The 26637-nt window shown below is 43.5% G+C and overlaps 1 protein-coding gene across 1 annotated transcript in view; it reads right to left on the bottom strand.

Moving 5' to 3' along the window:
• The window catches only part of LOC121276200 (E3 ubiquitin-protein ligase HECW1-like), a 527663-nt gene that overhangs the window by 485315 nt on the left and 15711 nt on the right, over window positions 1-26637 (bottom strand). Inside the window, exon 2 of the mRNA XM_041184341.1 lies at window positions 7591-7698. Within this exon, the coding sequence (XP_041040275.1) occupies window positions 7591-7698 (108 nt within the window). The remainder of the gene's footprint in view (window positions 1-7590; window positions 7699-26637) is intronic.

The raw sequence follows: 26637 nt of genomic DNA, 5'->3' as shown, positions 1-26637 counted from the left end.
ATTTTCTTGCTAACACTCATAATTTGTTACGTTATCATAAACCTGTCAACATGGCTTCCCCAAATATCAATTATCATTGAAATTTGTTTGAAACATGATTTACTTCACCACTCACACATTACAAAGGACCCGTGTCATTGAGTGTGGAATGGGAGTGTGCCTGCATTCTGCAGTGACTTCAAATAGTATTTCCAATATATGGCTGCTTGCTACAATTTGGCTGAGTATCATTTCATGCCTTATGCTGAATATTGTGAAGTTTTATTGTAAGGATATACCAGTCATCAACTTTTATGGGCTGCCACATAGGATTTTTTTTAGCCTTTCCTCATGTAAAGATGTCCAGTATTGCAAAACCTTCCCTCTCTTTAGTTTCATTCCTATGATTTAAACCAGCCCGTCTGAACTTGCAAAAACACATAAAACAGAACACACAGTATTACTGAGAGTCCCCAGGTGGCTATGCAAAAGATAAAATCCTCTTTTGTGAAATACATTCTTGCCTAAAAACTTGATTCCCCAACCCGCCCCCGCCCCCCATAACTTGAGTCCTTGCCAGGCCTGGACTCCACTGGCATACGCCTTTATGAAGGCTGTTACATCTTCAACAACTCAACACATAAACTCCACTGATAGATTGAGTCCTCATTCAGCACAAGGAGTGGGAACTGCTGGCTTAGGGAGACCCCACCTCCGGGACCACCCTTGGCCATTGTTTGCCTTATATGAAATGAAAATGGGTTCTGCCCTTTACAAATCAATCAGGAAACATCTGGAAATGAGAAAGATTATCAATCTGCTGCTGAAATTGTGACAAAACATGAATAGAAATCCTGGAATCCAATAATGAAAAATGAATTTAATTTATTCAGTGGCCTTGAGACAGTGCCATTTTACATCAGCCTTTATTCAGGATTGTTTTTCAGTTGTACATGTTTTTTGGGTGCTGTTCATCAGTTGTCCTGAGTTTTATAGGTGCGCATGTATGATCCAGCATTATCCTTTGCTTACAGTTGCTGTTAGGAACTGGAGGCAGCAAGAATGCTGTAGTTGGTGGTACAACTTCAGGAGTGATGAAATGCAGAGAAAGTAGCAAAAAAAATACATAAGCTCTCATACACAAAGTTCAGTTAATCAAGCCAAAAACAGTAGTCAAAATTTAAATCTCATTCAAATTGGTCCTAAATATTAGACTTCTGGATTGAATGTTTTGACTAGCCTCCAGTTCCCAATCTGTGCAGGAGTTCAGCAAATAAGAAGCTGTGCTACAAAAAATATTTGGTAAATTCACCTTAAGTTCAACCCTACCCTTCAAAAGGATGTTATAATGAGGCCAGCCTCTCTGTGGAATCAGAAGTTAAATGCGAGTGAGCTGAGGCATAGCTTCCTAGTTCCATGGACCCTGTGTGCGACTAATCAGAGGTTGATCACCAAGTACAACATTGAGGAATTGGTCCTGTGGATTCTGGAAAGCAGTCACAAAGTATTAAGTTATAAAGTGAAAATAGAAAGGGTTAGAATTCTCCATGATAGAATATGAAAGGAGACTGTGGATTCTGTAGTGACTGATCCTGAAAATTCATGGTCCCTCCGTTGCATACATTGCGCCTGTTTCAGCTAAACAAAATAAGTGACAGCCATTCACTGGTTCATTCCCCAGGGCAATGTCTTGACCAATCAAAGTCAAGCTGCGTTGTTTGAATTTCAAACAATGCTTGGCAATTAACTGTCAGTCACAATCAACTGGTGCATTCTCCATGACAACACCTCTATCAATCAGAATCCACTTGCCAACCAATCAGCACTCTCTTCTCATATAAGAGAAATATGTTGTTTCCCCTGACGTTGGTATTTCCTTGTGAATTGTCTTGACGAATGCCAGACGACAATTTTCGACAAAAAATGTCTCTTTTTTTCAGCAGTACTCAGGTTCTGTACTACAAACAACTATTACAAACATTAGATGTGGATCCATGATCGGGCAGTATTTGCTGAACAATCTTGAGCATGCTAAGAATTACACTAACAACCAATTTAAGATTATAAGTGGTGCTTGCAATGCAGCTCACTTATGCTTGCTAGAAGCTACATACTTGCATATGCAATGAACTGTCTTGTGCAGGAAAAAGAAATATGATCAGATATTGCACCTTTTTGAATAAACAAATCACGGGGGACAATAGTTCCCTGGTGCATTTGCCATGGCAATGTCTCCACCAATGAGAGCCAACTTGCCAAGCAATCAGCACCCCTTTTCTCATGCAGAACAAATTGTTGTTTCTTTTAAAATTTGGCTTTCCTGATGAGTGCAAGATGAAAAGCATCATCTCTTTTCAGCAATGCTACAGTTGTTAAGAGGTTTTTAAAAACTAGTTTTAAATCTTTCAAAACTTTTGATTGCTATTATAAGATTGCATAAACATTAGTGTAATTTAAATAAATGTGAAAGAGTACTTAAAATTAAATAAATGGTAAAGTACATTTTACAGTATAGCCTCATAAAAAAGAAACAATTTCTCATTTTTAAACAATTTTGATCACCTTTATATGTTATGAATTTGGACAGCTGCTGATAATAGGACATGCCAGTTCAAAATGCCTATACATAGGATAATGGGCTCTTAGATTCATTCTAGGGGAAAGGGTAGGGTGATCAGTGGGGGTGGCTGTTGATTGTTCTGCACGTTCGCTTTTGAAATTAGAGAAAGGCCTTTCCCATACTGCTTCCATGGTAAAGCAATTCCCACCCTGGTCCTACCCCTGTGATTAAAAGTTCTAGGCATTCTGGTATAATTCTCTGGGTAAGTTCAGGGAACCTATCCCAAGTTCTCTGACAGCAGGGTCAGTGTTGGAGGTATCCAGAGGGGTCCAGGCAGCATATCTCTCCAGAAGTTTAAAGTTCCTGCCTAAATACCATGCACGTGTGCACATTGGTACGTCCTCTGGGTCCTGATGCTCAATAGTGGCAAATGTCTAAATGTTCGCCGCCAGTCTGGTCAGATGATCTGGACAATAGATCGTAACTGATATTCCAAAATTCTCTCCCTAAGTCACACTGCCTTGTTACCTTCCTCACTGCCTTTGAAAACCTCCTAAAGGTGCATGTGCATCTTTGATTGTTCCTCCCCTGCCCTTAAAATTCCTGTTTGAAGTTCTCCCTTTTTGCCTTGTAAAGTCCTGAAAGACTTTCTTCTGTGTGAGGGGCACAACTTAAAAATAAACCATGCAAAAGTGTGACTCAGTTTTACTTAAAAAATACACCACACACTTCGTTGCAAATTTGTAACATAACAGACAGATGGACCAAGCAAACTGGCCTCGAAAACCCATTTATCATTAATTCTTGTATAAATGCCAGGACCTCTAGCACTGATAGTGACAAAGTATGCAAAGTCAGAGGGAAGTCATCTAATTTCTAGTGGCAGACCCATTTGTGTCTTTGGCTCCTGACTACATTGAAGGGCTCGAGATTTTGGGGTCTACGTTTTTGGGTGCATGAGGGATTCACCATCAGTTAACTTCCTTGATAGCTATCAACCACTTTTTACATGTTTGATTGTTAAAAGGAGGTCCTGATGACAAGTCTCTTGTTTTAAAACCTTGTTACAAAATATCAGCTCATCCGTCTTTAACAAAGGACCGCTGTCCCTTGAGGGCCCATTTTCTGGAAGATATGCTTTATGCCATCTCCCATTAAATCATCCCATTTACAAACTCCATCAGCCATCAGTGTTTGGTTGAGATACTTGTGAAGTTTGCCACAGTATCAGTAAGTCATAGAAATTCTCAGGCAAGGGGTAAATAATTATATTTATAATTATGTATATTCACAGACTCCAAGGGAAAATAAATCATATATTTGAAGGATGCACTGATTGTGCTTTTGTGACAATAATATAGATTAAATTTTCTAATTGGGCAAAATTTACCAACAGGCAAAATTTCACACATATACTTGTTAACAAAACAAGTATTTTCAAAAGCATATATGTCACCCTGAATCGCAGGCAATTTACAATTCCTGCAAAATTGAGTGTGCAGCACACACTCATATGGATCATCACACAGTTGACAGCACGTGCCAAATCTTGAAATTTAAGCAGAAATTGAAAATACTATGGATGTTGGAAATTTGAAATAAAAATAGCAAATGCTGGAAAACCTCAGCAACTCAGGCAGCATGTGTGGAGAGAAAAATTGAGCTAATGTTTCAGATCAATGACCCTCAGTCTTACAAGGCTGCAACTTACCATAAAGAGAGACGTTACAGTGGTAACACAAAACAAATTAATTATTCATAATGGCACAATGGAGGCATATGAGTAACATGGTCCTTTTAGATACTGACGAGTTGGAGGTCCAATGTGATGAAAATCTTTTCTTCTTTAATGTAAGGATCCTAAGTAATATCAGTTTTAGTCCATGTAATCCCAATTTTAATTGTGTGGGTCCACTTGACAATTAGCTTACATGTAGGATCTTTCAAAGGCTGAACTAAAGAATGGCTGGTGTGCGATATCTTATAGCAGTAGGGCTCTTGATCTGAAATTGATTTATAGTACTCCGTAAAACAAATTTTACTCTGTATCTTAACTCACTGTTATTGAGGCTGGCACCTCTTATCTGACAAGTACAAGGTTCTTGCAGCCTGTGTGGATGCAGAAAAGGTCTGCAGGGTGGATGAGCAATTGATTGCAGCACCGTGATGCAGGAAGCCATTCAAGTGGGGAGAGTGAATAGGAATGTGATAGTGATAGGGACCATTATAGTCAGGGAGATAGGTGATCACTGGAGGTGGCTGTTGGCAAGTTTGCTTTTTGTAAAAGAGAAAGGCTTTTCCCATACAGCAAGAGAGGGTGTCCCAATTTGGGGCTGAAGGCCATTCTCCAGAAAAAGCATTAATGTCAATTGAATCAGGGAAGCTATTGACTGGGTCACTCCAGTCACCCTGTTCCTTTGGATCTGGCTGTAAATGAAGAATTGTGTTAGTGTCAGGAGCTAGGTAAAAGTTCGATGTACTGCATGGGCTGTATTTTACTGCCCCCAGGGCAGTGGGCTGGCAGGCAGAAGGGGCTGTAAAACATCATGTCACAGTGCCCACCTGTCCTGGCCTCCACCTCAATTTTACCAGCAGCAGGAGAGGCATTAGGCAGAACACTCACTAATTGACTATTTGAGGCCCTTAAATGACCAATTAACGGTCACCTAAAACAGGACAGGCCCACACCAAACTCAACAGTTTTCACTGTGTGGACTGGTGGTGGACAAAGGAGAGTGTGCCTGCTTAATGGCACCCTGGGCCCATCAAAGGGCTCCCCCCAGGTCTTCCACCCATGTCAGTTCCCCTCCCTCCTGGCTTGTCTATTGCAGCACACAATTCCCCTTGCCCCACTCGCCAAGGCTGTCTAGCATGGCCCCAGGAATACCCCCAGTCTTACCTTCGGTCTTGGCTCCATGACTTCACTGCAGTACCAGCAATGGCTACCACTCCCGGTGGCATTGCTGGTACTGGAGGGCTGTTGGCCTCAGCTTTCTAAGGAGGGCTTCCTATTGCTGCGGGGAAAAAGTCCTGCCTCAAGCCTATTAATGCCCAGTTGCCAGTGCAAAACTCCAGGGGTGAGCCCATCTTCCCCAACCGAAGGTGGGCTCACCCCTGGATTTTGCACATGGAGTCCCCCCTAATGCCCCAACCCCGAACTAAAATCCAGCCTCTCACTTCCATGCATATTCCTTGTCAGACTAATCAAGCATTGCATAAGGGGTTACAACTCCACATGCTTAGCAAGGTACCATATTAAAGCATTGTACAAAGCTTATTGACATGTTCCTTCATTGCATTATACCTGCTTGATACACTTTGAAGGTGGAGGGTGGCAGGTGAGGAACAGCAAGCAGAGGCAAGAATGATCAGACCAACGTTATTAAGGGGTTTAGCAGTGGGCTTGAAAACTTTGAATGTAGAGGATGGTCCTGCTCCCACAAGAGCCTTAATCACAATGTTTCTTCTCTTTTCAATAACCCAGGTACTGTAAAGCATTACTTAATTAATGCATTATGCCTGCTTCCTGTGAAACAACCTCTGACAGACATGGTGATGTTTCCGGTGCTCAAATACTGCATGAACATTAATACAAACCTTTCTTTTCATGAAGACCATGGGGACCGGGTGATGACACCTGATGACAACATGGGTACCATCTGCAACTTTCTGCACTTGGTGCAACCGGTGCCTCCAATCCAAAAAATATACCATGAAAGGCTGACATCCCACAAATTACTATTAAGGCAGTGTCCCCACCTGCTTGAGGTGTCTGTTTCTACATGGGAGAGTGTGTCAGCATGTAATCCCGCTACATCTAAGTGGGACATTGAGTGATTTGTCACATCTGCCAATACTGTCAGTACTGCAATCCTGTGTCAACAGCTGATAGGAAAATTTGAGCTTAGGAGTGCTAAAATATTGAACTTCTAAATATTTTCTTTCTGCTTTTATACTCTGGTGTGACTGTGTCATTTAAATAAGGCCAATCAAACAGAAACATGGGAACTGCTAGATCAGAAAAGATCAGGGTCCATCTAGTTTGACTTCTTCTATCCTGCTGGTCGTATGAAGCAATGATAATAGAATTGTTGACTACTCATAGCAGTTAATTTCTGTCAATTACTCAACAACAGACCCAGAAATAACATAAGCAATGGAAATATATATCTGTAGTCAAGTATTTTTTTAGAATTCCCCAGCGTCTGCAAGAGCATATTCAGCATTTGCACCCACTGCATCAAAAAAGATGGGAGTGCAAAAATGACAAAATTAGCTCAGAATGCTGCAGAGAGTTAGGCCTTCGTATTAGCACAAAACTACATTCGCAACTTCCCTGTGTTCTTGGTGACTTGCAATCTGCCAGATGTTGCTGGTAATTTAGCAAATCTGACACAGCACTTATTGCTCCAGAAAACCATTCTGCACCTCACTGCATTCAGTTCCATGGTGTGCAGTGAAAACCTGCCTCTTGCCGCTGAAGTGATGACGATGTCCAAGAGGGTTGGGAGGCACACTAAGTTAGCAAAATACTTAAAGGAACGGCTTGCAGGTCTGGGGAAAAGTAGGGTTCATCAATGAATCGTACAGACATTGCTGGAGCCCCTGTTAAGCCATACAATTCTGCAGTGGCTGCCACCATCATTTTTGGTTCTGCTCATTGCATTTCTGGTTTTGAAGTATCATCATGTCCTGCAGAATTCAGCATAATTAATACTGCATCCCTGCTCTCATCAAATGAACTGCAGACTGTCTACATCCCTCCTACCAGACATATTATTATGAAATATGAACAGCCTAGGGAAACTCAATTAATGAATATGTAATGCAAGAGATTTTTTTCTATTTGATAAAGCTGAATTATTTAAAAAAAAACACGTTGACAGAAGAGAATTTAATCTTCATTTTTGTGGCAGCCTGTTCAGGCACAAGCAATCTAATGACATTTTCTATACATAAATGGCATCAATGTGCTGAAAGATCTGTAAACAAGTCAAAAATAATGATTATGCCTCTTTAAAATGGTCAGCATAGCTAGTCATTGTACTTACGCTCTACAAAGTAGGAACTTGGCTCAATTTTCCAAATGATCTGTCCTCGGTGTGAACCATTGACCCCACGGTTTTTGTAGTCCAGGAAATTTTCAGACAGAACCTCATCTGTGATTGAAAATAAAGCACAGAATTTACAAAGAGTTGTTATATGACTGAATACTTCAACTGCAGTGCAAGCCATGTTCAATTGGATTAAGAGAAATTTGCGAATCATGCCAGCTTCAGGTAGGGGACAAAGGAAGTGAATTTTAAAAATGAAAAACCGTAATCTAGTTGAGGGACTGAGATGACACCAAAATCCATGAGAATGAAATCTGCAGCAGCTCAGTTTGAACCCCAAGCTTAGATTACAGTTTGGAAGTCACCCTTTGATATCTTATTTCTAATACACACTAATCTGATAGCACGTGGGGTTGGGGAATTATTGGCCCAGAACTTCCAATCTCCAGTGAGGGGGTGGGGGCTTCTGGATACCTCAAAAGAAGATGCGCTAGGGGACCCCTCCTAAAACTCTCCACACAAGGACTGCACAGCAATTGCCCAGGAAGCTTACACGTCCGATGGGGAATTACCCTGCACTGGGAACCATCCCATGCTTTGAGTATATTGGGCCGTAACTTCCAACTAGCATCACAAAAGTGCTGGCCTGCAGAAATTAGAAAAAATATATACACACTCACCTGGTTTTGAAAATTACACCCACCCTTCCATTCACTAGAGCTGCCTGGGGCCTGCATTGAAAGACTCCTCGCAAACCCCAATGAATTGTAACTCCAGCGGATTCAGGGAGGCCACATCCCCTTTTTTACAGTGAGGGGGGCAGAAATTCATGGGGAGTTGTGGGGGTGGTCCGTGGGGAGGTGGAGTCAGAGGTCCAAGGGTATCAGAGGTTGGGGAGGGGTGCTCTGAGATCAGGGTGGGGGTGGGTTTGTCGAAGATTGGTGGGGGTGTGAGGGATCAGAGCTAGGAGATTGGGGGTCGGGGTGTGGGAGTTGGGTGGGTTGGGGGCGGGGGGAGTCCCATTGGGGGTGTCGGGGGCATGGCGGGGGATTACCATGGGGTCGGTCTGGGTCTTTACAATAGGTACCCAGGAGTTAGTAGAGGTTTTAATTCTTCTAACTTTTTCTGGATAGCTATTGCTGTAACCCTGTCAGAACCATCTGAATTTTGTGGCTTAAACAGCACTTTTGGATGGTTCCCTGCAGAGCTCAATTGTCCAGAGGAAATGTGTACTTCTGGGAAATTGCTGTGCAAACCCTTCCCTGGGAACTTCCAAGAGGGATCCGATGCTGGGGAGCTCGGAAGTTATGGCTCCTTGCTACACATTATTGAAAAATAATCTTTGGTTGATCACCAGCGTAAACAATAACCAAACAACTTGCAGCACTTACCTCTGTGCGAGCAGAGACACGACTTACAATTGAAATAATAGCCTGAATCTTCCCATATGGGGAGCGGCGAATGACTCAACTTAAGTCACTGATGCACCCTGGGACCCTGAGGAAATCCCGATGGGGGCACATGGGTGGTATTTACAGAGGTGGTTTCAAATTTCAGGGCAGAATTTTGCCCTAGATGGGTGGGCGGGCCCGACCGACTCGGCGGCGGGTGGGCAGCTGATCGCTGCCGCCGAAATGGGTCCCGCTGCCATTTTAAGTGCCTTAATTGGCCTGCCCAGCGTGATGCCTGACGGGAAGCGCAATGTGCTTCCTGTGCGGGTGGGGGGGGGGGGGGTGATTCCCCAACTGCCAGAGTGCGCTCTTTCACGCATGCATAGAAAGAACGCACATCTCCATGAGGCAAAGTGCTACCTCAGGGAGATCGCTGAAAACCAGTGAAACTTTAAAAACTGAAAAATGATAAATTAATTAACATGTCCCCCTCATGTGAAGAAGTCACACAAGGTGGGACATGTTAATGAAATACACAAAAACTTTATAACAATTTTTTAATTCCGATATCAAACCTCATCCCGCTACTGGATGACGTTTGTAAAAAAAATCACTTACCTGCCTGCCCGTTGGGCCCATGCGCTGACTCGAAGTTCACACGGGCCTCTCAAAATCCTGGTCGATTTGAGAGTTAATGGCCTTAACAAGGCCTTTAATTAATGGCGGACGCGCGTCCTACTGCATAGCGCGCCCGCTGACTAAAATATCGCACGCTGATGGCGGGACGCTCACGCGATATCAGCGCTCAACATTTTAAACGCTGACGTGTGGACTCCGCCACCCACACGCCAGCCAGAAGATTATGCCCCCAATTGCTAGGTTTACCCTGCCTGGATTGCTGCAAGATTCCCTATCACGTTGGGATGAGATAACCTCATATTCACACAGATTTCGACTGTTTGCCCAATACTTACCTTGTTTTATACGCAGGTTTACTTAGAACATTTCCTAGGAGTGTAAAGCCTGCTGTGGAGCGCAGCTGAAAGTAAATCAGCTGGAGTGTCAAAGCCTCCAGCACAATGGCAATTGGCAACCCCAATACAGCTCTGCAACCTTCCAACAGTGCTCACTCCCTCCCCACAATGCTCACCTCCTTCCAACAATGTTCACCTGCTCCCCACAATGCTCAACCCCTCCTGACAATGCTCACCCTCCCTCCCAACAATGCTTACCCCTCTTCAACAATGGTCACCTCCCTAAAAATGCTTACCCCTTTGATAATGCTCACCCTCCGATAATGCTCATCCTCCTGATAATGGCTGAATGGCTGACTTCTGCTCCTACGTCTTATGGTCTTATGGTCTTGTTGACTTGTAACCATTGTCCAGTTCCCCACAAGTGATAGTACATCTGGCCTATCTCACTCAAGCAGTCATTCTTCACATCTGTGTTTGGCCAGTGACCAGTGATGACCTATTCAATCATGAGAATCAACTCAACTTCCTCCTCATCCAACACCCATCCTCACACTTTCAGCAAAGTTCAGCACTTTCTTTTCTTTAATCCAGAGATTTCAAATCATTTTTAATGCCATCACCACCAACCTTCCCTCTATTTTTGTTTTTGTTGTGTACAGTTTATTCACTTAATTGCGCAGACCTTTTTTTTTAAGCAGCTATGCATTTGCGGTAATTTAAAGGGACTGACTCATGGCTTAGCATGAGGGGGAACTTCTGGGTTGCTGCATGACCATGTCGATTAGAGGAAGCACTGCTCACCACTACACTAATTGATTGAGCGTAACCCGAGGAATGCTTTCTCATCTCCATGTCAGTTATACAGCACTAACCTTATTTAAGGGTGGCCTGTGTATTTATTAAAAATAAATATTTTAAACGTGGTGAATGTGGTTCTTCCGAATGTGACGTGGAGAGTAGAATTATGCCCTTTGCAACAGAAGTCATCTGCAAAGCAGTTCTGTAACCTCAGCCTTCCCGTCTAATTTTTGTTATGAAAGCATGGAGTGTGGAGTGGAGGGGGTGGCAGGGGTGCTGGAGGGGAGGTAGAGGGCGATGCCTGCTCTCACTAACATTGAAACGATAGCTTAGGGAAATTTTCAAAAATGTTCAAGTGATTCGACAGACATTAGGCCTTTTGACTACAGGCTGTGCGATGTTAACTTGAAGCAGCACCAGATGGGTTTCTCAGGGTGTTGGGGTTACATACCCTCTACTGAAGACGGAGTCAATTTTTGAGCTCAACAGTCAAATTGGAATCCAATTGATGGAACCACACCAGTAGTTATACATCAAAAAAACCATTTTTTTTTTATCCCCCGAGATTCAGTTTAGCTACATGGAAGCCATGTGGTTACAGCCTAGTGGGTAAAATTATACTCAACAGTTTAAAAAAAAATGTTAAGCATATTTTTAAAGAAGTGAACATTATTTGCAACAAACTTCAGTCACAGGTAAGTTGCGAGATAAAAGTATTAGAGATGTGCTGTACAACCATTTGAAAAGACTAAACGTTATTAAAGAATACCAATGAAATTTTCACTAATCGAATTCGAATTCATCGAATTTTTGATGAGCAATCCTAATAGCCTGATGGATATTGTGAACCTTGATTTCATAAAAATATTTGATTAAGTGCTGCAAAAAGGGCTGTTAAGTTCCATCCTGTGAGAGTAGATGTCAGTTTTTAAGCTAAATGGTGAAATGGTTGCATTTGCGTAGGCAGAGCTCAGTTATTAATAATGGCCGATCCAGTTACGAGTAGAGTTCTGCAGGTGTCAGTATTAAGTTGCCCTTTATTATCTTTATCAATAATGTGGATGAAGATATCAGTAGTTTGATTCTCCATTTTGCTGATGTCACAAAGATGTGTGTGGGTGTTAGACTTTAGATTAAATGCATAGATTGCAGCCTGATTGAGATGCACTGGAGAAATAGGCCGATGTGTGGCAGATGTCCTTCAATGTGGATGAATGCAGTGTGATGCAATTGGGCAAATGTAATTCCAGGCAGGTAGTATTAACAACTTCAGGTTGTAGAATAGAAGAAGAGCCAAAGGATAACAGTTCGTAAGAAATTGAAGGCAATGCCATGAGGCTGTAATGAAAGTGAACAGAGTGTTAGATTGCATACGGTCCAAGGCATGTGGACCTGAATGTATATGGTGGACAGCTAGTTGAGTCATTCATCGCCAGATCTGGCTCACCACTGAGTAAACGATTAGGTTCTGCTTTCCAGTGTCAAAGATGCTCACTATTCCAGGGTTATCCTGAAATACAAAGATAACCCCTGCTTCACTTCTTCACAGCAAACTATTTTCTTGGACTCCTTTCACCTGCAAATTCTACCCCCAACTCCAATAAAAAGTACAATGAAATTGTGGATCACCCATTCACCTGCATCTGCTGCTTTTTTCCCTTCCCTTGGCCCATTGCGGTCAAGCTTTCCCTAACATTCCTCCCTGTCCTAGCCCTGAACTTGCATCGTTCCCAACTTGCTATCTCATCTCATGCCCTTTAAGAGCTTATCTTTTCCATGAGACCCATCTCCTAGCCACTCAACCCTATTCTTACTAAACTACTGACCACCCAATTCTCCTTCCTGGTCCTTATTTCAGCTGATATTGTTAATTGTTCCTTCTGCTCAAGTTCCACCCACCTCCTTCAAATCTACCAACGTCATCCATCTCTTCAAAAAGATCCATCTTGACCTCTCTGTCCTCGTAAATTATCACCCCATTTCCAACATCCCCTTCCTCTCCAAAATTTATGTTGTCATATCCCAAACCCTTGTCCATTTCTCCCACAACATCATGTTTGAATCCCTTCAATCAGGTTTCTGCCCCGCCACAGTACTGAAATGGGCCTCATCAAAGTCACAAATGGCATACTATGTAACAATGACCAAAGGAAACTATCCCTCCTTGTCCTTCTCAACCTGTCTGCAGCATTTGATGTAGTTAACCACACTATCCTCTTTTAACATCACCCCTATATCATCAAATTGAGTGGCACCATTCTCATCTATCTAATCGAATGATCTGCAAAGGCTTCTCTTTCTGTTCTTTCATCTCTAGTGTGCCATGCCTTTTTTATCTGTAGTCTTGATGATTCCAATGCACTTCTGGCCAGCCCTCTATCTTCTACTCAATATAATTTTGTTTCATTTATTCATGGGATATGGGCGTCACTGGCTAGGCCAGCACTTTAATTGCCCATCCCTAACTGCACTTGAGAAGGTGATGGTGTGCTGCCTTCTTGAACCGCTGCACATGGGCAGAATCTTCCCTCCGTCGGGGGGTCTGCGGGAGCGGGTGCGAGTGGGCGGGTTCCCGATCGGCGCCTCTATTCGGGGGCACACTGCCATTTTACATGGGTGGGCCAATTAAGGCTCAACTAGCATGACGTGCGCCAGGAAGCACTATGCGCTCCCTATGCAGGCGGGGTGGGGTGGGGGGGGGATTCCCTGAGCCGGAAGTGCTGCCTCAGGGAAATCGGCTCAAGTTTCAAACATCGAATAAAAGTGAGAAAAAAAATTATTGACATGTCCCCTCCGTCACATGAGCTGAGACATATTAATTTCTTTAATTTAGACATTTCATATAAAGTTTAATACCCTCATGAAGCCTCATCCCACCTGTGGATGAGGTTTCATGTTTTTTCTGAAGGCTGCCTGGGCTCTTTGCCTGCCTGCCAACCTTAAGGTTGGACGGGCAGGTCCATTAATTAGTTTAATTACTTTTTTAATGGCCTTAATAGGCCTTTGACAGTTCGGGGGGTGCGCGGCTGAATCAGCTGCACACCTGCCGAACTGAAAATCTAAATGACACGCGGTGACATCGGGACACATGTCTGATGTCACCCCACGTCATTTTACATGTCGGCGAGTGGGCCCCCCTCCTGCGCGCCGACTGGAAGATGCAACCCCATGTGTTGCGGGTATACTCATAGATGTGTTATGAAGGAAATTCCAGGATTTTGACCCAGCAACAGTGAAGGAAAAACGATACAGCTCCAAATCAGGATGGTGAGTGGCTTTGAGGATAACTTCCAGGTTGGAAGGTATGTGGTGCTCCCAAGCATTTGCTTCCCTTGTCCTTCTAGGTGGTAGAGATTGCAGGTTTGGAAGGTGCTGTCAAAGGAGCCTTGGGGAGTAGCTGCAATGCATCTTGTAGATGGTACTGCTTCCACTAAACTCTGGAATTCCTCCCCTAAGCCTCTCCATCTCTCCCTCTCCCTCTCTCTTCTCCATTAAGATGGCACTTAAGTATACTTGTTTGATCAAATCTTTGGCCATGTGCACTAATATCTCTTTCTATGGCTCGGTATCAAATTTTATTTGATAATGCTTCCGTAAAATGCCTTTGTTCCTTTACTTTTTATATTAAAGGTGTTATATAAATACTGGAAGGATAATGTGACATCAGCTTTAAATGTATAAACCGAAAGCTACACTAGGTGACGGGGGTAATTCTTTTCACACCAAATCAACAATATTTGGGATAAATTGTCAGAACATTGTTAAGTATGGAATGGCTACAGACCCTTAAGAGGGGCTTGTACCAATGTGCATACTTCAACAACCTCGTGCCCAAAACTGGCAGATGTCCTGTTCTCCCAATCACAGACCCACTAGAAAACTGTGACCTTCCAGATGCTGCAATGGATTTTCCTACCACCACCGTCCAATGATTGAGTAATATTGCAGCAGCCAGTTGCCAAAAATAGCCAGGGAGCTTGCTCTACCAATATGTCCTGCCGCATTTATTGGTGGGCAAGGCCAATAGCAGTAGAAATGTCTCATCAAATGAGCCAAACCTTTACTTTAGTATTGATTTCAGGGAATGGCGGCATTGCACATTATAGGTAGAAAAGAGAGTTAGATTAAAGTGTAGGTAATCAGACTGGCAGGAAATGCCAAGCGGTGTCCCCCAGAGATCTATTCCGGAACCCCAGCTATTTGTTTGTTAGTGATTGGATTAAGGAATAGATCCACAATGAGACTAAATGAGGAGGCACAGTAAATTGTGTAATGGGAGTAGGAAGCTGCAAAAAGACATAGACTAAGTGATGGGCATAACAATGGCACATGGAGTTCAATGTGAGCAAATGTAAGCTCATCCACTTTGAACCTAAGAAAGATAAATCTGAGTATTTTCTAAATGGTGAGAAATTAGGAGCTGTCAAGGTACAAAGAGATTTGGGAGTCCAAGTACACAAATCAATTAAATCTAATAGACAGGTACAAAAGCCAAAAAGGCTATTGGAATGCGTGTTTTAATCTCAAGGTAGCTGGATTAGCAAGGGGACGAAGCTATGTTTCAGTTGTATAGAATCTTGGTTGGAATCCATCTGTAGTACTGCGTTGAGTTTGGGTACTGTACCTCAGAAAGGATATAATGACCTTGGAAGGGCTGCAGCACGGATTCACCATACATATAAACATAAGACCAGACGAAATAAGAACAGGAGTTGGCCGCTCGGCCCTTTGAGCCTGCTCTGCCATTCAATAAGATCATGGCTAATCTGATTTTAACCTCAACTCCGCATTCCTGCCTATCCTCGATTACCTTTCCCCCCCTTGCTTACCAAGAATCTATCTACCTCTGCCTTAAAAATATTCAAAGATTCTGCCTCCACTGCTTTTTGAGGAAAAAAGTTCCAAAGACTCACAACCCGCTGAGAGAAAAAAAAATTCTCCTCAACTCTGTTTTAAATGGGTGACCCCTTATTTTTAAACAGTGACCCCTAGTTCTAGGTTCTCCCACAAGAAGAAACATCATATCCACATCCACCCTGTCAAGTCCCCTCAGGATCTTATATGTTTCAATCAAGTCACCTCTTACTCCTCTAAACTCCAGCGGATACAAGTCTAGCCTGTCCAGCCTTTCCTCATAAGACAACCACTCATTCCTAGCTCTGAAGAAGAGTCATACGGACACAAAATGTTAACTCTATCGTTGCCTCCAGAGATGTTGTCAGACCTGCTGAGTTTTTCCAGCATTTTTTGTTTTTGTTTCAGATTTCCAGCATCAGCAATATTTTGCCTTCAATGCCCATTCCTGGTATTAGTCTCATAAACTTTCTCTGAACTGCTTTTAATGCATTTACGTCCTCCTTAAGTAAGGAGACCAACTCTGTACACAGTACTCCAGCAATGATACCAGGGCTTCTTCTCGAATTTTCTGCCCAAAGGTGGGTCCTAATTATTCGTAGAACCACGACAATTTGTCCTGAATTTTTACTATGGGTAGGGGCGAGCAGACCCTGTGCCTACCTCAGCCGGAATGGGAATCCAACCCCTACTGTCGGCATTAGTCTGATCCACAGACTCACCATCTAACCAACTGAGCTAACTGATCCCATAACAGGGTTTAGAGGGTTTAATTATGAAAATAGGTTGAAATGTACTCTCTGGACTATGGAATATTGAGTGCTGATCAGGTCAAGATGTTCAAAAACGTAAGAAATAGGAGGAATAGGCCATTCGGCCCTCAAGCCTGCTCTGCCATTCAATAAGATCATTTATGGCTGATCTGATTGATTCCTGCCTGCCCCCCATAACCCTTGACTCCCTCAATCAAAAATCTGTCTAACTCAGTCTTGAATATTTTCAATAACCCTGCCTCCACTGGTCTCTGGGGAAGAGAATTTCAAATGCTAATGACCCTCTGAGAGAAAAAATTCTGCCTGATCTCCATCTAAATGGAAGAATGGAAGACCTCTTATTTTTAAACCATGCCACCTAGGTCTAGATTACCCCATGAGAGGAAACATCATCTTAGAATCTACCCCGTCAAGCCCCCTCAGAACCTGTTTCAATCAGATCGCCTCTCATTCTTCTAAACTCCAATGAGTACAGTTCAAATCTGCTCAACCTTTGCTCATAAAACAAATGTTTCATCCCAGGAATCAGTCTAGTGAACCTTCTCTGAACTGCTTTCAATGTTATGTAAGGTGGCCAAAACTGTACACAATACTCTAGGGACAGTCTCACCAATATCTCCTACAGTTGTATCAAGGCTTCCCTACTTTTATACTCCAACTCCCTTGCAATAAAGGCCAATATTTCATTTGCCTCCCTAATTACTTGCTGCCTCTGCATGCTGACCTTTTATGATTCATGTACAAGGACACCCAGATCTCTCTGTGAACTGAAAGTCACTGTAGTCCCAGAAGACCATAGGTTGCTCTCTCATTACAGGGAGATGACTGGTGGTGAGTTTAACCTGAGGATCACCACACCTCAGGAGAGGGGCATGGTTGAGAAGGCAGGGCCTTCAGGGTGACCTCAGCCAGTACGGGATTGAACCCGCACTGTTGGTGTCACTCTGCATCACAAACCAGTGGTCCAGCCAACTGACCGAACCGAACGCTGCGAGGCTGCAGCATTCTGCAGTCTCTCTCCATTTAAATAATATCCTGCTTTTCCATTAGTTCTGCCAAAATGTTAAAATGATTCAATAGGGTAAATACAGAGAAATTAGTTCCTCTAATTGTGAATCAAGAACAAGAGGACATAATCATAAAATTAGGTCTAAACCATTTAGGAGGGACACCAGGAAGCACTATTGCACACCAAGCGTAGTAGAAATCTGGAATTCTCTGCCTCAAAAAGGTACGGTTACTTAGATGATTTGGGCCTTCAAGACTGAGGTCAATAAATCTTTATTAGGTAAGGGTATCAAAGAATGTAGAGCAAAAGCAGACAAATAGAAGTGAGGTACAGATCAGGCATGATCGAATTCAATAATGGAACAGACTTGAGAAGCTGGATGGCCGAATCCTATTCTGTTCCCACAGGTCTGGCATGCAGCAGCTTGACAGAAATAAAATGTCTGTTTGAAATGGGTGCCTGAAATTGCTGTGAAAGGGATGTAATAATAGAACAATAAGTGTGTTTCTTAATGGTAATCTTTTCCTGTTTGTCACTTAGGTTGTCCAGATCCTCTGTGCCGAATGATATAAATTATTTATCATCTCACCACTGACCCTCCCAGCTCCATACCAGCAGTAATTGGTTTCCAAGTGGTAATTCACCTGATGGTAATTTCTAGGAGAATCACAGGAAGGTCACGCTGCTAATGCAGAGTTGTTTTCTGAGGCTTTCCAAAGGCTTTTTTGAAATCCCACATTCTGACACTCTGGGGCAACTTTCAATGTCAATGGCAAGCAGTTGAAAATTTTAACAGAAAAATACTTGTTGCTCAATGGCCACCAGAGGCAAATTTACCAAGTTCTTGCTCCTGATTCTTTCTGAGAAATTCACAGTGTGGTCGATGGGAGAGGAAGCCGCAGGATTGGCTTCTATGTCTCAAAAATCAAACAATGCTAGATTCCTGTAGAGGACAATGACTTTTAAAAAGATATTTGAATTCTCAGTGACCAACTTAAAGGAATTGCATGACAAGATTTCAGGTCTTAAGACTCTTCCTGTAACAAAGCAACTAAAAGCAACCCATTAAACATTACCTAATAAGCAACTAATACCCTAAACTATAGAAAAGATATCCCCCTTAGCTTTTTTACCACAACCAAAAACCCCATGCAACAGTTATACTTTACATCCCACTCTCCGCAGACTAACAGTTTTTACAGGAACCATCCAACACCACTCCCAGCTTCCAACGGGTTCATGCCTCCCCACTTTGCCAAGTCCTAACATTGATTCACTACCAAAAGGTGCTTCTGTCTGTTTCTAGAAAAGTCCAAAACAGGATACCAGCAGTAAAGCCCACTCAGTAATCCTTTCCCTATTCCCCCATCCCAGTCCATGTCTGGATGAATTTTCTAGATTTCTTAGATTGCTATAGAATGTGCCTCTTCGATCTGAGACTGTCATCCTCCCCATTCTGGCTGGTAGTCTACAGGAAAGACACGCCAACCTCTCTGCTGACCACACAAGCTGTAGCCTTTCATTTTTCTGTGAAACCTCTCTCTCTCTCTCTGTCTGAAATTTTGGAGACTGAAAGTCTGTCCACAATCAGCCCCAGACGCTCTTGCCTTTGTTTCAGGTGTGAACATCTTGCTCTTAGTAACTCTTGACTTGGGCCTCCTGTCCCTATGGTAACCAAGTCAACTGGCCTGATGTTGGGCAGAATGCATAACAGGTCATATGACTGTCTTCATTACTTCATTTTACCTTCAAGTAAAGAGATGGTTTAAAACATGAACTACGCATTCACAATGGTAGCTTGTACAGATATAAGTGGAGTGATCTTGTGGGAAAAGTACTAGAGGAATATTTGTGATTGTGGAACAATCACTGTCTTTAATAGAGGGAAATTGTGTGAAAAGGAAGAAGAAACTGTATAGAAGTAATTTAAACATTCAAGGGAATATTCTACTTTGGTACGCCACAAAGTGGGTAGTGGCAGATCATATGCCCATTATCAATGGCTACTGTCAATATTGTGACCTATCGCAGTTGAACTTTACCCGATTCTTGCTCACCACCATGGTATATTAGGCATCAGAGAGTTTTTACCTTGCAGGGTTTTATAGTCAATAAATACATTTAAGGTATGATTGAATCATGCTCTTAATTATCCGTTTTTCCTCAATTAGGAGACGCTGCAATACTGAGCGCACACCTCCTTGGAGAGACCATGGTATTCCATCAGTAAAACATTGCTGTAATACTTCAGTGGAATATCCATTCATTTTCATTTGATCATGGCAAAACTCCTGACCGTAAGAATATTTCAGAGGTACTTGCTGTGAGTTATGAATGTTTCATACATATTTTATTATTTAATGTTTTGTCAGCTATGAACGTTTTTTGACCTGCTTTACTGCATGTATTTTTTCGTGAATAATATTGATGACATAACATAAAATAAATTAGAGTAAGAACATAAATATAAGCATTAGCTTGTTACAATGGTTAGCTATGCAGTTAATTAAAATCTAACATATTTCTAAATTTTATATTTCATTAATGAATCATAGCACCTGGTGTGCTGTTTATTGTCACACTTTTGCATTGTATTTGTATAAATGCAGATTCCTGTCTCTTGCTTGGACTGTTCTGTATTCATAAAGGAAAAACAAATCACAGCCCAAATGGAAGAAATGGACAAATGAAAGGCAGGTAACTTAGCTAGAAAACTACCAGTGAGAAACTACAAATGACAAATGAAAGCAACAAATCAAGGACTGGATTTTCAAGCACCCTGTTAGATTTCACCTCAGTGAACATTTGTGCAATTGATAAGGCTCAAGTTATCAATTTGTACTGCACACAAGTTTAGTGATGGAAAGTATTAATTTGTATGTACTATTAAGAAGTCTTTAAGTTGGCATCTCTTTAAATGTAAAATACTGTAATGTAACTTTACAGAGAAAAAACACAGAAGTGAACTGAGGCTGTAGTTGGGATACATGTTGCATTCGGGCTCCAATAAGTCCAGCATTAGCTGCAAACAGAAGCCAAAACTGGGGTACTGATTGGCTAAAAAGATGGCCTGAGGGATAAAATTGTAACAAAATTCTAAGAAAGGTCAAGGTTAGTTTGTTGTAGGGAAGTCATTAATACTTCTCCCATTGGTCGAGATTTGTAAATGCAGATTCCCGTCTCTTACAAATGTCTTTCACCTGTGCCCCCTAATGCAAGGAAGTCAATGAAAAAACTGTAAATTGCAGTTAATACGTTGGCATTTTTTTTAATGGCATTGTCATATTATCAGTGAGCAGTATAATTACCAGCAAATAACTTGTTTGTTTGCAAAATACTGTGGATGTTGGGACTCTGAAATATCAGAAGATGTTGGAAATACTCGGGTCAGGCAGCATCTGCGGAGAGAGAAAGTGAGTTAACTTTTGTGACTTGCTAATGTTTTAGGTCTGTGACATTTTTTTCTGTTCAGAGATGCTGCCTGACCTGCTGAGTGTTTCTATCATTTTCTGTTTCAGCGGTTATCTTGATGATATTGTAATTGTATAATCTAAAATGACATATTTCTAGCAAAATACATTGAAATAGTTTACAAAAAAATTTTATGAATAAGAAAGAAAATATGTTGGAAATCCCTAAACCAGAATGCCCTCCACAGAGTGCCATAATCGAATGGGCTTGGAACCTGAAATGTGCTTAATTCCTAGAGCTATCCTTGTGTACTTTTGCTTCCTCGAATGAATCAGTCCAGGTAATGAGCTCGAGTGGCCAGAATGAAAGAAACAAAAAATAGGTATTTATATAGTGCTTTTTATAACCTCAGCCTTTGGGATCCAAGGTAATTTGGCAAATTGGATCCAGAATTGGCTGAGTGGCAGGAAGGAGAGGGTGATGGTCGAGGGGTGTTTTTGTGATTGGATGCCTGTGTTCAGTGGGGTTCCACAGGGATCGGTGTTGGGTCCTTGCTGTTTGTGGTGTATACATAAACAATTTGGACTTGAATGGGAGGGTTGATCAGTAAGTTGGTGGATGATACGAAAACTAGTGGGGAGGTAAATAGAGAGGAGGATAGCCTTCGATTGCAGGAGGACATAGATGGGCTGGTCAGATGGGCTGATCAGTGGCAAATGGAATTTAATCCGGATAAGTGTGAGGCGATGCACTTGGGCAAACAAGGCACAGGAATACACGATGAATGGTAGGACTCTGGGAAGTACCAAGGATCTGAGAGATCTTGGTGTGCATGTCCACCGGTCCTTTAAGGTAGTGGGACAGGTAGATAAGGTGATTAAGAAAGTATATGGGATACTTCCCTTTATTAGCCGAGGCATAGAATATAAGAGCAGGGAGGTTATTCTGGAACTGTATAAACACTGGTTAGGCCACAGCTAGAGTATTGCATGCGATTCTGGAATCTGCATTATAGGAAGGATGTGATTGCAGAGGAGAGAGTGCAGAGGAGATTTACCAGGATGTTGCCTGGGCTGGAGAGTTTTAGTTATGAGGAGAGATTGAATAGACTGTGGTTATTTTCCCTGGAGTAGAGGAGATTGAGGGTGGACATGATTAAGGTGTAAAAAATTATGAGGGGCACAGATAGGGCAGATAGGAAGGAACTTTTCCCCTTGGTGGAGGGATCAATAACCAGGGGGCACAAATTTAAGGTAAGGGGCAGAAGGTTTAGAGGGGATGTGAGGAAGAATTTTTTTCACACAGAGGTTGGTGGGAGTCTGGAACTCACTGCCTGAAAGGGTGGTTGAGGCAAAAACCCTCATAACATTTAAGAAATATTTGGATGTGCACTTGCGATGCCATGGCATACAAGGCTATGGGTTTAGTGCTGGAAAATGGAAAAAGAATAATTAGGTATTTATTTAACCAGTGTACTCGATGGGCCGAAGAGCCTTTTTCTGTGCTGTAGACCTCTATGACTCATTTGTAAGTCGAGGTTAGGTTGTTGTAGGGAAACCATGAGCTTACTTCCCATTGGTCAGGAGTGGCAAATATTTGGAGAAAAAATTTAGTTGTATTTACACAGGTGCTCAGACTTGGGCTGAATATTGCAAAGGCTGTCTGAAAAAAGGTATAGAAACAGGGGAGCAGCACTGGGGTCTTTGCATTTGCTAAGGGGCAGCATAAGTTTCAAGAGACTTGTTAAAAATGGGCTCATGCCAGGGAAGAGTTAGGAGTTAGTAGTTGTGCCATTCGACAGGCAAGAGGGCTGGCCACAAGAAACCCAGAGATAAATATACGTTTAGGGTTTGCTGAAAAAATCCAGAACTGAGGCTAGGGATTGCCATAGAAATTCAGAAGGTTTGGGATTTTCCATAAGATGTCCGAAGTGTTAGTGTTATTTCAGCATTGGAATTAAGTATTAGGACAAGAGGTAGTATCGTCAAGGAGAAAGTGAAAGTAAAAGCTGCCTTCAGCACTGAGCGTCAATTGTAGACTAGGAGAGAGAGAGAGGGAAAGAGAAAGCATTCAGAAAACTGGCTGTGAAGTAGACTGGGAAATTAGAAGTTTTAAAGTTGCAAAGGGGTTTTTGTATGTATATTAGAATTAAGTTGACTAAGGTAGAATCTTCAAGACTTCATGAGTCAAGAGACTAGGTCCTAGGGGCCAAGAAGAGAAGGCCCCAGGTGTCTTGGGATCCACAGGAAAGATAGGCCTGGATTTTCTGGCCCTGTCATGGCGCGACCCGCTGCAGGAGATTTGGCAGCCCTGCCGAAAGTCCATTGACTTTCGACAGGACCAGGCTATCCTGGGGGCTGGCAGGGCCAGGAAATCCCGCCCATGGTGTATTGTGTCATGTTTTGACCAGTGGAATGGTAGGTATTAATCTTTGTTGTCCAATAAATCTTGCATTCTAAATTAGCGACTCTCCATTTGCCAGTAAGGCTGTTCCCCAACATGTATTTTCTTATTCTGGGGTTTAGTATTGAGTTCAAATCCCAACAACCCAATCAGGACCAAGTGGAGGCGGGACCAAAAAAAATGGCCACTAAGCAGGTCGGCTGGGGCTTCTGCCTCCATTTCTGCCCTCAGCCATTTTCACAAAGACAGGGAGGGATCAGGGCCCAGAACCCGCCCATTCCTATTAAGGGGTGCAGAGGAGATTCACCTGGACGTTGCCTGGGATGAAACATTTAAGTTATGAAGAGAGATTGGATAGACTTGGGTTGTTTTCGTTGGAACAGAGAAGACTGAGGGGCGACCTGATCAAGGTGTACAAGATTATGAGGGTCATGGACAGGGTGGATAGGGAGCAGCTGTTCCCCTTAGTTAAAGGGCCAGTCACGAGGGGACATAAGTTCAAGGTGAGGGGCAGGAGGTTTAGGGGGGATGTGAGGAAAAACTTTTTTACCCAGAGGGTGGTGACGGTCTAGAATGCATTGCCTGGGAGGGTGGTAGAGGCGGGTTGCCTCATATCCTTTAAAAAGTACCTGGATGAGCACTTGGCGCATCATAACATTCAAGGCTATGGGCCAAGTGCTGGTAAATGGGATTAGGTAGGTAGGTCAGGTGTTTCTCACATGTCGGTGCAGACTCAGTGGACCGAAGGGCCTCTTCTGCACTCTGTGATTCTGAGGCATGTGACAGTTTTGTGGGCTCCTTGAGATCCTGCCACTAGTAAGTTTTTTTAATTTTCATGGAGGCGGACAGAATTTAACATCTATCGGGTTCTACATCAGTTGCATGAAGCCATGGATTGGAGACAGGAAGTGTTTAAAAGTTAAATGAAATGGTTTGGTCTCCTTTACAGTTCACCATTAAATGCTAGAGCATGAGTTGTATCTGCATTCATTAAGGTGAGTCATGATAGTGCTGTCATTGGGAGACGTACTCATTGAACAACGGCCCAGGTTTTCACTATGATGGAGAGCCTCTCTGTCATGGCGAAAATAGTGGAACTTCCCAAAATCACGTTCCATCCCCATATTCGACACATCTCGTTTCTGCGAGGAACAAGAATGAAGGCATTTCACTCAAGCATATTTTATGGAGGCAGCTGGCCATTTAAACCATCAGCTGCCCCCACTCTAATCAGATTTTAGTAGCCTAGGAGTGTGAAAACAGAAGTGTGCAAGGTAGACCTGATAAGAGGAGAACTAAACTTGGTGCATTTCTTTGAATAGTCAGTGGACCCCTTGGGTGGGCAGGGGACCCCTGTAGAATTTGCTTTAAAATTTTATTCAGAGCCCCAGAGGTGGCACAAAACAAATTTCAATTGTCTTCCCTTAAACTAAGGGAACAGGAGGGTGGGACACAAAGTGCGGTAGCGGGTGCCGTATCATCCCAAACCTGCTGTATTAACAATGCACTCCCAGGAAACACACCATTTCTATGGCAAGCGAGCTCTCATTCGCCCTCCTTGCCATCACCTCGCCATTTCATTACACCAGGTGCTATAGTTAAAGTCCAGCTGTGTGCACACCTCTCAGTGCTTCCAGCCCATGACTGCTGCACGGAAGACTTGGCCCCGAAAGGCAAGAACACTGCAGCCCCCAGGTTAAGAGACGTGTCCTTTTCAAGGCCGTGGAGGCTCGCCGTGATGTCCTCTATGCCCACTCTGGCCGCAGGATGGGCAGCAGCATCACCAATTCAGCATGGGAGGTGGTGGTAGCGGTGGTCAGCGCCAATGTCCTGCAAAAGAGGACAGCCACCCAGTGTCACTACAGAATGAATGGTGTCATCCGTTCCACCAAGGTAAGTTACTCCTCTTATCACTCTCAATTCACACACTCACAAACCCATCACACATCCAAAGGGATCTCAGACCTCAAGGGACAACACCACTAGCTCTCTCACACACCCTCACATCTCCCTTAGGCTCATAGCCTCTCGAGCTCGCGCCCTCATCCTGTCGATGGCTCCATTCACCACACAAACATTCCATGCTGTGCCATGTGTCCTGTTCACACTCTCTCCATCTGTTTTAATGCAGGAGAAGCCTGCTCACATCAGCAGGAAGAGGTTCCAGACCGGGGGTGGAATGGCCCACATCAGGCCCTCACTCACTTTGAGGAATGTGCCATTGTGCTGACTGGTGAGGACAGGGACCCTTTGGTGACAGTGAGGTCGGCAGCGAACACTCACCTGAGGATCCTGCACCAAATTATCCCTCTCTCAATGCAACTGTGAACGTTCTCACTTCTGCTTTTGACTTTGCTGCCATGCACTACTTATCTCTACTTTGGTTCACAGGGAGCTCTGCCAAGTGACCGACACCCTCAGCCAGCCAGTCCCTCAGCTCCATCCATGTTATCACCTCCAGCCAAGAGGACAGCTTCTCCATTGAAGAGCTGGAAATAAGCAGCCTGGAAGACCCGTCCCAGCGCTTACCCACATCCTCCACCGGTGCAGAGACACAGACCTCAATGGGACCTAGATCTAGAGCAGGCTCGAGTTCATAATCTGGTGGTCACCACATGGACACATGTCTGCAGCAGCAGGAAATAGGTTCAGCCAAGCTCCCTGGCACTCGGAGTTCCGCTGAGGAAGAGGCATCTGTGAGGTCCGAATCAGATGACAAGCCTCTGAATTTGGCCTTCCAGCTCATCCTTGAGAGTCAGCAGAAGGAGGAGGAACATCACGCAGATGACTGTGTATGAAGGCCTCCATGGAGAGGATGGCGGATGCCATGGAGACCCTGGTCCAGCAGAAGGTGGAGATGTGTGCAGACCTGTATTCCAACACCGGAGCCATGGGTGAGTTTCTGCAGTGGCAACACAAGGGGGAAATAGGGCACCTCAACGCCCTTCCAGGTGCTCTTTCTCCTCAATGAGTCAGGCCGGGGCCCTTGGGCATCCAAAGGGAGGAGGAGCAGCAGCTGGACACCCCTGGGTCATCCGCTCAGGAATCTCAGAGACTGTCCTCTCCTTCTGAGTCCCCTTTGCCTGTGACCCCCTCAATCTTGTCCTCTGTTACCAGAGGGAACAGCCGGCCCACGAGTGTTCCTGGAGGGAGAAGTGTGTGTTTGGCAGGGCCTTTCGGAGCCTCGTGCAAGCACTCTCCCACGCACACGAGTCTTTCCTGTATCACATTCATCTCAATGTTGTGAGCATTTTCAATGCTGCCTGCTGATGTTCTCTTTCAGTTGTCCATCTGAGCTGACCTGCATCTCCGCCCACCCACTGATCACACTCTCATGCAGCCGCTGATCTCGCCCATCACGACTCATTTCACTTTCGATTTGGACTGCATGGTGCCAATTCGGTTTTACTTTTGCTCCCTTGGCCTTT

The sequence above is a fragment of the Carcharodon carcharias genome, chromosome 3 (genome assembly GCF_017639515.1).
Source record: "Carcharodon carcharias isolate sCarCar2 chromosome 3, sCarCar2.pri, whole genome shotgun sequence".
NCBI classification, from domain to species: domain Eukaryota; kingdom Metazoa; phylum Chordata; class Chondrichthyes; order Lamniformes; family Lamnidae; genus Carcharodon; species Carcharodon carcharias.
The sequence above is the reverse complement of the archived record's forward strand: the minus strand, read 5'-3'. Positions and strand labels throughout refer to the sequence as shown.